Source organism: Oncorhynchus mykiss, chromosome 18 (genome assembly GCF_013265735.2).
Source record: "Oncorhynchus mykiss isolate Arlee chromosome 18, USDA_OmykA_1.1, whole genome shotgun sequence".
Classification (NCBI taxonomy): Eukaryota; Metazoa; Chordata; class Actinopteri; order Salmoniformes; family Salmonidae; genus Oncorhynchus; species Oncorhynchus mykiss.
The window spans coordinates 1,803,006-1,815,795 of NC_048582.1; the positions used below are offsets into that span (position 1 = coordinate 1,803,006).

General features: G+C 38.9%; 1 protein-coding gene across 1 annotated transcript in view; it reads right to left on the reverse strand.

The window, feature by feature from the left end:
* Positions 1 to 385: 385 nt before the first annotated feature.
* LOC110517047 (protein diaphanous homolog 3) overlaps positions 386 to 12,790 on the reverse strand; it is a 536,597-nt gene continuing 524,192 nt past the window's right edge. Inside the window, exons 28-29 of the mRNA XM_036951469.1 lie at positions 7,682 to 7,780; positions 386 to 572 (exon numbers count right to left, since the gene is read on the reverse strand). Coding sequence (XP_036807364.1) covers positions 427 to 572; positions 7,682 to 7,780 — 245 coding nt within the window. The 3' untranslated portion in view covers positions 386 to 426. The remainder of the gene's footprint in view (positions 573 to 7,681; positions 7,781 to 12,790) is intronic.

A 12,790-nucleotide genomic window follows, 5' to 3' on the forward strand; every position in this document is an offset into this window, starting at 1 on the left:
AGTTAACCAGGACCCCTAGTCTCTATTTGTGCACTACTGTTAACCAGGACCTATTTCACTACATAGGAAACACACACAACATGCAGAGAAGAGCCAGACAGGCAAACACACGCCGAGAGGACGGTCGTAAGCTCAGAGTAGAGAAGACAGCGAGAGGACGGTCGTAAGCTCAGAGTAGAGAAGACAGCGAGAGGACGGTCGTAAGCTCAGAGTAGAGAAGACAGCGAGAGGACGGTCGTAAGCTCAGAGTAGAGAAGACAGCGAAAGGACGGTCGTGAGCTCAGAGTAGAGAAGACAGCGAGAGGACGGTGGTAAGCTCAGAGTAGAGAAGACAGCGAGAGGACGGTCGTGAGCTCAGAGTAGAGAAGACAGCGAGAGGGTTATGGAAAGAACCGTTCTGTTTCGAAACATTTCATTTGCTCTATTTTAAATACATGGTTCTGGTTTACGGCTGTTAGCAGACAGACAGACAGACAGAACACGCTCTGCGACGGAGGCTGGGTTGTCGTTACCATGGTTACAGGGCTTCAGAACCTGGAGGTATGAACTGGGACTGAGGCTCATCTGACCATCTGTTGGAACCAGTGGAAACTTCAATACAATAATGAACCAGTAACAACTATATAATAATAATAATAACTATAATATAATAATGAACCAGTAATAACTATAATATAATAATGAACCAGTAATAACTATAATATAATAATGAGCCAGTAATAACTATAATATAATAATGAACCAGTAATAACTATAATATAATAATGAACCAGTAATAACTATAATATAATAATGAACCAGTAATAACTATAATATAATAATAATAACTATAATATAATAATGAACCAGTAATAACTATATAATAATGAACCAGTAATAACTATAATATAATAATGAACCAGTAATAACTATATAATAATGAACCAGTAATAACTATATAATAATGAACCAGTAATAACTATATAATAATGAACCAGTAATAACTATATAATAATGAACCAGTAATAACTATATAATAATGAACCAGTAATAACTATAATATAATAATGAACCAGTAATAACTATATAATAATAATAATAACTATATAATAATGAACCAGTAATAACTATATAATAATGAGCCAGTAATAACTATAATATAATAATGAACCAGTAATAACTATATAATAATGAGCCAGTAATAACTATAATATAATAATGAACCAGTAATAACTATATAATAATAATAATAACTATATAATAATGAACCAGTAATAACTATATAATAATGAACCAGTAATAACTATATAATAATGAACCAGTAATAACTATAATATAATAATGAACCAGTAATAACTATAATATAATAATGAACCAGTAATAACTATAATATAATAATGAACCAGTAACAACTATATAATAATGAACCAGTAATAACTATATAATAATGAACCAGTAATAACTATAATATAATAATGAACCAGTAATAACTATATAATAATGAACCAGTAATAACTATATAATAATGAACCAGTAATAACTATAATATAATAATGAACCAGTAATAACTATATAATAATGAACCAGTAATAACTATAATATAATAATGAACTAGTAATAACTATAATATAATAAGGAACCAGTAACAACTATATAATAATGAACCAGTAATAACTATAATATAATAATGAACCAGTAATAACTATAATATAATAATGAGCCAGTAATAACTATAATATAATAATGAGCCAGTAATAACTATAATATAATAATGAACCAGTAATAACTATATAATAATAATAATAACTATAATATAATAATGAACCAGTAATAACTATAATATAATGAACCAGTAATAACTATAATATAATAATGAACCAGTAACAACTATATAATAATGAACCAGTAATAACTATAATATAATAATGAACCAGTAATAACTATAATATAATAATGAACCAGTAATAACTATAATATAATAATGAACCAGTAACAACTATATAATAATGAACCAGTAATAACTATAATATAATAATGAACCAGTAATAACTATAATATAATAATGAACCAGTAATAACTATAATATAATAATGAACCAGTAACAACTATATAATAATGAACCAGTAATAACTATATAATAATGAACCAGTAATAACTATAATATAATAATGAACCAGTAATAACTATATAATAATGAACCAGTAATAACTATAATATAATAATGAACCAGTAATAACTATATAATAATGAACCAGTAATAACTATAATATAATAATGAACCAGTAATAACTATATAATAATGAACCAGTAATAACTATAATATAATAATGAACCAGTAATAACTATATAATAATGAACCAGTAATAACTATAATATAATAATGAACCAGTAATAACTATAATATAATAATGAACCAGTAATAACTATAATATAATAATGAACCAGTAATAACTATATAATAATGAACCAGTAATAACTATAATATAATAATGAACCAGTAATAACTATATAATAATGAACCAGTAACAACTATAATATAATAATAATAACTATAATATAATAATGAACCAGTAATAACTATATAATAATGAACCAGTAATAACTATATAATAATGAACCAGTAATAACTATATAATAATAATAATAACTATATAATAATGAACCAGTAATAACTATATAATAATAATAATAACTATATAATAATGAACCAGTAATAACTATATAATAATGAACCAGTAATAACTATATAATAATGAACCAGTAATAACTATATAATAATAATAATAACTATAATATAATAATGAACCAGTAATAACTATATAATAATGAACCAGTAATAACTATATAATAATAATAATAACTATAATATAATAATGAACCAGTAATAACTATAATATAATAATGAACCAGTGATAACTATAATATAATAATGAACCAGTAATAACTATAATATAATAATGAACCAGTAATAACTATAATATAATAATGAACCAGTAATAACTATATAATAATGAACCAGTAACAACTATATAATAATGAACCAGTAATAACTATAATATAATAATGAACCAGTAATAACTATAATATAATAATGAACCAGTAATAACTATAATATAATAATGAACCAGTAATAACTATATAATAATGAACCAGTAATAACTATAACATAATAATGAACCAGTAATAACTATATAATAATAATGAACCAGTAATAACTATATAATAATGAACCAGTAATAACTATAATATAATAATGAACCAGTAATAACTATAATATAATAATGAACCAGTAATAACTATATAATAATGAACCAGTAATAACTATAATATAATAATGAACCAGTAATAACTATAATATAATAATGAACCAGTAATAACTATATAATAATGAACCAGTAATAACTATATAACAATGAACCAGTAATAACTATATAATAATGAACCAGTAATAACTATAATATAATAATGAACCAGTAATAACTATAATATAATAATGAACCAGTAATAACTATATAATAATAATGAACCAGTAATAACTATATAATAATGAACCAGTAATAACTATAATATAATAATGAACCAGTAATAACTATAATATAATAATGAACCAGTAATAACTATATAATAATGAACCAGTAATAACTATAATATAATAATGAACCAGTAATAACTATATAATAATGAACCAGTAATAACTATAATATAATAATGAACCAGTAATAACTATAATATAATAATGAACCAGTAATAACTATAATATAATAATGAACCAGTAATAACTATATAATAATGAACCAGTAATAACTATAATATAATAATGAACCAGTAATAACTATATAATAATGAACCAGTAATAACTATAATATAATAATGAACCAGTAATAACTATATAATAATGAACCAGTAATAACTATAATATAATAATGAACCAGTAATAACTATATAATAATGAACCAGTAATAACTATATAATAATGAACCAGTAATAACTATATAATAATGAACCAGTAATAACTATAATATAATAATGAACCAGTAACAACTATATAATAATAATAATAATAATAACTATAATATAATAATGAACCAGTAATAACTATAATATAATAATGAACCAGTAATAACTATAATATAATAATGAACCAGTAACAACTATATAATAATAATAATAATAACTATAATATAATAATGAACCAGTAATAACTATAATATAATAATGAACCAGTAATAACTATATAATAATGAACCAGTAATAACTATAATATAATAATGAACCAGTAATAACTATAATATAATAATGAACCAGTAATAACTATAATATAATAATGAACCAGTAATAACTATAATATAATAATGAACCAGTAATAACTATAATATAATAATGAACCAGTAATAACTATATAATAATGAACCAGTAATAACTATAATATAATAATGAACCAGTAATAACTATAATATAATAATGAACCAGTAACAACTATATAATAATAATAATAATAACTATAATATAATAATGAACCAGTAATAACTATATAATAATGAACCAGTAATAACTATAATATAATAATGAACCAGTAATAACTATAATATAATAATGAACCAGTAATAACTATAATATAATAATGAACCAGTAATAACTATATAATAATGAACTAGTAACAACTATATAATAATAATAATAATAATAATAACTATAATATAATAATGAACCAGTAATAACTATAATATAATAATGAACCAGTAATAACTATATAATAATGAACCAGTAATAACTATAATATAATAATGAACCAGTAATAACTATATAATAATGAACCAGTAATAACTATAATAAAATAATGAACCAGTAATAACTATATAATAATATATATTTTTTGTAAGGGGTATTGAGTTAGGTAGGGGGTATTGAGTTAGGTAGGGGGTATTGAGTTATTGTAGGGGGTATTGAGTTAGGTAGGGGGTATTGAGTTAGGTAGGGGGTATTGAGTTAGGTAGGGGGTATTGAGTTATTGTAGGGGGTATTGAGTTAGGTAGGGGGTATTGAGTTAGGTAGGGGGTATTGAGTTAGGTAGGGGGTATTGAGTTAGGTAGGGGGTATTGAGTTAGGTAGGGGGTATTGAGTTAGGTAGGGGGTATTGAGTTAGGTAGGGGGTATTGAGTTAGGTAGGGGGTATTGAGTTAGGTAGGGGGTATTGAGTTAGGTAGGGGGTATGGAGTTAGGTAGGGGGTATGGAGTTAGGTAGGGGGTATTGAGTTAGGTAGGGGGTATTGAGTTAGGTAGGGGGTATTGAGTTAGGTAGGGGGTATGGAGTTAGGTAGGGGGTATGGAGTTAGGTAGGGGGTATTGAGTTATTGTAGGGGGTATTGAGTTAGGTAGGGGGTATGGAGTTAGGTAGGGGTATTGAGTTAGGTAGGGGGTATGGAGTTAGGTAGGGGGTATTGAGTTAGGTAGGGGGTATTGAGTTATTGTAGGGGGTATTGAGTTAGGTAGGGGGTATTGAGTTAGGTAGGGGGTATTGAGTTAGGTAGGGGGTATTGAGTTAGGTAGGGGGTATTGAGTTAGGTAGGGGGTATTGAGTTAGGTAGGGGGTATTGAGTTATTGTAGGGGGTATTGAGTTAGGTAGGGGGTATTGAGTTAGGTAGGGGGTATTGAGTTAGGTAGGGGGTATTGAGTTAGGTAGGGGGTATGGAGTTAGGTAGGGGGTATTGAGTTAGGTAGGGGGTATTGAGTTATTGTAGGGGGTATTGAGTTAGGTAGGGGGTATGGAGTTAGGTAGGGGGTATTGAGTTAGGTAGGGGGTATGGAGTTAGGTAGGGGGTATTGAGTTAGGTAGGGGGTATGGAGTTAGGTAGGGGGTATTGAGTTAGGTAGGGGGTATTGAGTTATTGTAGGGGGTATTGAGTTAGGTAGGGGGTATGGAGTTAGGTAGGGGTATTGAGTTAGGTAGGGGGTATGGAGTTAGGTAGGGGGTATTGAGTTAGGTAGGGGGTATTGAGTTAGGTAGGGGGTATTGAGTTAGGTAGGGGGTATTGAGTTAGGTAGGGGGTATTGAGTTAGGTAGGGGGTATTGAGTTATTGTAGGGGGTATTGAGTTAGGTAGGGGGTATTGAGTTAGGTAGGGGGTATTGAGTTAGGTAGGGGGTATTGAGTTAGGTAGGGGGTATTGAGTTAGGTAGGGGGTATTGAGTTAGGTAGGGGGTATTGAGTTAGGTAGGGGGTATTGAGTTAGGTAGGGGGTATTGAGTTAGGTAGGGGGTATTGAGTTAGGTAGGGGGTATTGAGTTAGGTAGGGGGTATTGAGTTAGGTAGGGGGTATTGAGTTAGGTAGGGGGTATTGAGTTAGGTAGGGGGTATTGAGTTAGGTAGGGGGTATTGAGTTAGGTAGGGGGTATTGAGTTAGGTAGGGGGTATTGAGTTAGGTAGGGGGTATTGAGTTAGGTAGGGGGTATTGAGTTAGGTAGGGGGTATTGAGTTAGGTAGGGGGTATTGAGTTAGGTAGGGGGTATTGAGTTAGGTAGGGGGTATTGAGTTAGGTAGGGGGTATTGAGTTAGGTAGGGGGGTATTGAGTTAGGTAGGGGGTATTGAGTTAGGTAGGGGGTATTGAGTTAGGTAGGGGGTATTGACTTAGGTAGGGGGTATTGAGTTAGGTAGGGGGTATTGAGTCAGGTAGGGGGTATTGAGTTAGGTAGGGGGTATTGAGTTAGGTAGGGGGTATTGAGTTAGGTAGGGGGTATTGAGTTAGGTAGGGGGTATTGAGTTAGGTAGGGGGTATTGAGTCAGGTAGGGGGTATTGAGTCAGGTAGGGGGTATTGAGTTAGGTAGGGGGTATTGAGTTAGGTAGGGGGTATTGAGTTAGGTAGGGGGTATTGAGTTAGGTAGGGGGTATTGAGTTAGGTAGGGGGTATTGAGTTAGGTAGGGGGGTATTGAGTTAGGTAGGGGGTATTGAGTTAGGTAGGGGGTATTGAGTTAGGTAGGGGGTATTGAGTTAGGTAGGGGGTATTGAGTTAGGTAGGGGGTATTGAGTTAGGTAGGGGGTATGGAGTTAGGTAGGGGGTATTGAGTCAGGTAGGGGGTATTGAGTCAGGTAGGGGGTATTGAGTTAGGTAGGGGGTATTGAGTTAGGTAGGGGGTATTGAGTTAGGTAGGGGGTATTGAGTTAGGTAGGGGGTATTGAGTTAGGTAGGGGGTATTGAGTTAGGTAGGGGGTATTGAGTTAGGTAGGGGGTATTGAGTTAGGTAGGGGGTATAGGAGTTATTGTAAGGGGTATTGAGTTAGGTAGGGGGTATAGGAGTTATTGTAAGGGGTATTGAGTTAGGTAGGGGGTATAGAGTTAGGTAGGGGGTATTGAGTTAGGTAGGGGGGTATGGAGTTATTGTAAGGGGTATTGAGTTAGGTAGGGGGTATTGAGTTAGGTAGGGGGTATGGAGTTATTGTAAGGGGTATTGAGTTAGGTAGGGGGTATTGAGTTAGGTAGGGGGTATGGAGTTATTGTAAGGGGTATTGAGTTAGGTAGGGGTATTGAGTTAGGTAGGGGGTAAAGGAGTTATTGTAAGGGGTATTGAGTTAGGTAGGGGGTTTAGGAGTTATTGTAAGGGGTATTGAGTTAGGTAGGGGGTATAGAGTTAGGTAGGGGGTATTGAGTTAGGTAGGGGGTATGGAGTTATTGTAATGGGTATTGAGTTATTGTAAAGGTCTCACCTCGGGGCCGGGGCGCTCTCTTCCGACGGTCTCTGAACGCTGCTCCAGACTGCAAAGCCTCCAGCAAACTATCCATCACTCCTGTCTCATCGCTGTTCTCTGGTGGAGGAGAGAGAGAGAGAGAGAGGGGGGAGAAAGAGTGAGCGAGAGAGAGAGAGGGGGAGAAAGAATGTGCGAGAGAGAGGGGGAGAGAGAAAAAGAGAGAGGGGGAGAGAGAAAAAGAGAGAGAGGGGGGAGAGAGAGGGGGAGAGAGAAAAAGAGAGAAGAGGAGAGAGAAAAAGAGAGAGGGGGGAGAAAGCGAGAGAGAGGGGGGAGAAAGCGAGAGAGAGGGGGAGAGAGAAAAAGAGAGAGAGGGGGGAGAGAGCAAGAGAGAGAGGGGGGAGAAAGCGAGAGAGAGGGGTAGAGAGAAAAAGAGAGAGAGGGGGGAGAGAGAGCGAGAGAGAGGGGGGGGGGAGACACTAAATTAGATGAGGGCAGTATTGCTATCAGGTCTTGAGGGTTGCCATAGTAATGCCAGAGATGATGGCCATGCAACAGAGACAGTCTACCACCAGTTAAACCGTGAAGCAAAGCAGCCAGTCTTTAACTGGCTCTTATATCACCTGGATGTTACCCAACACCAGCCACAGTCCAGTCTGAGTGTGTCCAGTGTGTGTGTGTCCAGTGTGTGTGTGTGTGTCCAGTGTGTGTGTGTGTGTCCAGTGTGTGTGTGTGTGTCCAGTGTGTGTGTGTGTGTGTGTGTGTGTGTCCAGTGTGTGTGTGTGTGTCCAGTGTGTGTGTGTGTGTCCAGTGTGTGTGTGTGTGTCCAGTGTGTGTGTGTGTGTGTGTGTCCAGTGTGTGTGTGTGTGTGTGTCCAGTGTGTGTGTGTGTCCAGTGTGTGTGTGTGTGTCCAGTGTGTGTGTGTGTGTGTGTCCAGTGTGTGTGTGTGTCCAGTGTGTGCAACTCTGTGGCTGGACTACAAAGCCAGAGGGAAAGTTCAAGCTATTAACCTCAGGTCGTTGCCTTTTCTATGGAAAACTGTTGGGGGAACGGGGGGGTCTGGCTGGGGAGGGTTTAGGGTTTAGGGTTTAGGGTTTAGGGTTTAGGGTTTAGGGTAGGAGTAGTGGAGACATCCCCAATGGAACACTATTCCCTATCTAGTGCACTACTTTTGACCAGGGCCCATAAGGCCACTTTATAGGGAATAGGGTGCCAATTGGCACACTTCCCTAGAGTCACCACCACCAGCATTTTCCAGCCCTCCCCCCTCCTCCACCCCTCCCTCCCCCCTTCCTCCATCCCTCCTCCTCTCCCTTCCACTCATCTTCGCCCTCTCCCTCCCTCTTTCTCCCACTCCCCCTTTCCATCTCCACCCCTCCCTCCTCCTCCCCCATCTCCATCCCTCCTACTCCCTCTATCCATCTCCACCCCTCCCTCCCTCCCTCCTTCCTCCTCCTCCCCCATCTCCATCCCTCCTACTCCCTCTATCCATCTCCACCCCTCCCTCCCTCCTTCCTCCTCCTCCCCCATCTCCATCCCTCCTCCTCCCCCATCTCCATCTCCATCCCTCCCTCCCTCCTTCCTCCTCCTCCTCCCCCATCTCCATCCCTCCACCTCTCCCTCCCCATTGTCCCCCCTCCTCTCCCTCCCTCCCCATTATCCCTCCTCCTCTCCCTCCCTCCCCATTATCCCTCCATCTCCCTGTCGGGATAATCAGTCATATCTGACAGTACATTATTCATGACACAGCAAATCCACACAATCTTTTGTAAAAGAGGAAGAGGACAGAAGGAAGTGGAAAATATAAAGAGCCAGAACAACACGAGCCTCTCAGTCAGTCAGCCGCTTCAGGGCTGAGACTGTGTGTTTTCTTATTGTGTGTGTGTGTGTGTGTGTGTCTTGTATGATGAAGAAGATGATGATGATGTGTGTGGTGTCAGGCATCTATCCCAGCCTCTGACCGAGCTCCCAGACACCCTGCCTCCCCAGGCAGATATATTAACCTGTCATATGATGTGTACTGAACACACTCTCCTCTGGAAGGAAGCGAGTCCTAAATGAAACAATATCCCCCCAAGGGCCTCGGTCAAAAGTAGGGCACTATAAAAAGGGAACGAGGTGCGCCGTTAGGGACTTACCCACTCGCCGTAGGAGGGATGGAAGGGAGGGAGAACAGAGGAGTTTGGGCGTGCTGTATAAAACACAACCCATTCAAGACAACTAGGCACCTCTCAGAAAAAGGACTATGGATCTAGTATTATATAGAGTGGTCTCTAGGGTTACTGTGGATCTAGTATTATATAGAATGGTCTCTAGGGTTACTGTGGATCTAGTATTGTATAGAATGGTCTCTAGGTTACTGTGGATCTAGTATTATATAGAGTGGTCTCTAGGGTTACTGTGGATCTAGTATTGTATAGAATGGTCTCTAGGTTACTGTGGATCTAGTATTATATAGAATGGTCTCTAGGTTACTGTGGATCTAGTATTATATAGAATGGTCTCTAGGTTACTGTGGATCTAGTATTATATAGAATGGTCTCTAGGTTACTGTGGATCTAGTATTATATAGAATGGTCTCTAGGTTACTGTGGATCTAGTATTATATAGAATGGTCTCTAGGTTACTGTGGATCTAGTATTATATAGAATGGTCTCTAGGTTACTGTGGATCTAGTATTATATAGAATGGTCTCTAGGTTACTGTGGATCTAGTATTATATAGAATGGTCTCTAGGTTACTGTGGATCTAGTATTATATAGAATGGTCTCTAGGTTACTGTGGATCTAGTATTATATAGAATGGTCTCTAGGTTACTGTGGATCTAGTATTATATAGAATGGTCTCTAGGTTACTGTGGAAGACCGGAAGCTTTTTAAAACTTTCAAAATGAAGCCAGAATGTCCATCCCCATATTGCAACATGGTAGAGAGGTGTTGACAGACCAGAGAGTTTAGGTCTTTCAACATGGTAGAGAGGTGTTGATAGACCAGAGAGTTTAGGTCAGTCAACATGGTAGAGAGGTGTTGACAGACCAGAGAGTTTAGGTCTTTCAACATGGAAGAGAGGTGTTGACAGACCAGAGAGTTTAGGTCTTTCAACATGGTAGAGAGGTGTTGACAGACCAGAGAGTTTAGGTCTTTCAACATGGTAGAGAGGTGTTGACAGACCAGAGAGTTTAGGTCAGTCAACATGGTAGAGAGGTGTTGACAGACCAGAGAGTTTAGGTCTTTCAACATGGTAGAGAGGTGTTGACAGACCAGAGAGTTTAGGTCTTTCAACATGGTAGAGAGGTGTTGACAGACCAGAGAGTTTAGGTCAGTCAACATGGTAGAGAGGTGTTGACAGACCAGAGAGTTTAGGTCTTTCAACATGGAAGAGAGGTGTTGACAGACCAGAGAGTTTAGGTCAGTCAACATGGTAGAGAGGTGTTGACAGACCAGAGAGTTTAGGTCTTTCAACATGGTAGAGAGGTGTTGACAGACCAGAGAGTTTAGGTCAGTCAACATGGTAGAGAGGTGTTGACAGACCAGAGAGTTTAGGTCTTTCAACATGGAAGAGAGGTGTTGACAGACCAGAGAGTTTAGGTCTTTCAACATGGTAGAGAGGTGTTGACAGACCAGAGAGTTTAGGTCAGTCAACATGGAAGAGAGGTGTTGACAGACCAGAGAGTTTAGGTCTTAGTATGGTGGAGGTGGACAATGTTCTGGCTGACAGGTCTGATAAAGGTAGAGAGAAACAGCTGTGGACAGACATCCTGCCCAGTTATCACCTGACTTACTGAAACACACTCTACTGCAGGGCAGAAGGGGATGGAGGGAGAGAAGGAGCGAGATAGGGAGGGAGAGAATGAGCAAGAGAGGTGAGGGGGAGAAGGAGCAAGAGAGTGACATACAGGGAGAATAACATATAGAGAGAAGGAGGGTGAGAGGAGAGGAGGGGGGGTGAGAGAGGGGAGGAGGGGGGGTGAGAGAGGAGAGGGGGGTGAGAGGAGAGGAGGTTGAGAGAGCAGTGGAGGGGGGGTGAGAGGAGAGGAGGAGGAGTTGAGAGAGGAGAGGAGGGGGGTGAGAGGAGAGGAGGAGGGGTTGAGAGAGGAGAGGAGGTTGAGAGAGGAGAGGAGGGGGGTGAGAGGAGAGGAGGAGGGGTTGAGAGAGGAGGAGGGGTTGAGAGAGGAGAGGAGGGGGGTGAGAGGACAGGAGGGGGGGGTGAGAGGAGAGGAGCGGAGTGAGAGGAGAGGAGGAGGTTGAGAGAGGTGGTTGAGAGAGGAGGGGTTGAGAGAGGAGAGGAGCGGAGTGAGAGGAGAGGAGGGGGGTGAGAGGAGAGGAGGGGAGTAAGAGGAGAGGAGGGGGGGTGAGAGGAGGAGGGGTTGAGAGAGGAGAGGAGGTACAAGGGTAATCAGCGCCGGGGCAGATGAATAGTCGGCCGGACTCTCGCTCTGTCTCTGTCATTTGTGGCTCAGCTGAGTGAGAATTAATTGAACTGATTAGCTTTCTTTATTTATCTGGACGTAAGGGGCCTGAATCCGATGGTCTGAGTGGAGGGAGACAATCAGAGGGTCTGTCTCTCACCGTCTGACTGTCCCTCAGGTCTCCTCCTCCAATAAGACAGAACTAAACGTGGACACCGTTTGGTGACCACTGACCACAGTGAGGGTGTGATGGGGAGAGTGACTGCACTGCGGAGACATCAGAGCCCGACAGTGAGGGTGTGATGGAGCCCGTGAGGGAGATCAGCTCAGAGCCTTAATATACTGCAGCCTGGAGCTGAGACTCTAACTGATGGGACTGCAGGTCTGAGGTAACTGATGTGATGGGGTGTGTGTGTGTGTGTGTGTGTGTGTGTGACTGCAGAGCCAATGGATTGATTTAGTGGCAGACGGGAGGACATTTACTCTGATTAAAGTAGAGGAGGCTGTTCTACATTCCTCCTCTCTCTCTCGCCTCTTCTCCTTTCTTTCATCTCCTCTCTCCTCTTCACTCTCTCCACCTGTTTCCTTTTCTCTCTCCTCCTCTTTCCCTTTCTCTCTCCTCCTCAATCTCCTCCTAATCCTCCTCTCTCTCTCCCTCCTCCGCTCCTTCCCCTTCTCTTTCCATTTATCCTCGTCTTCCTCATCCTTCTTTCAAAGTGATG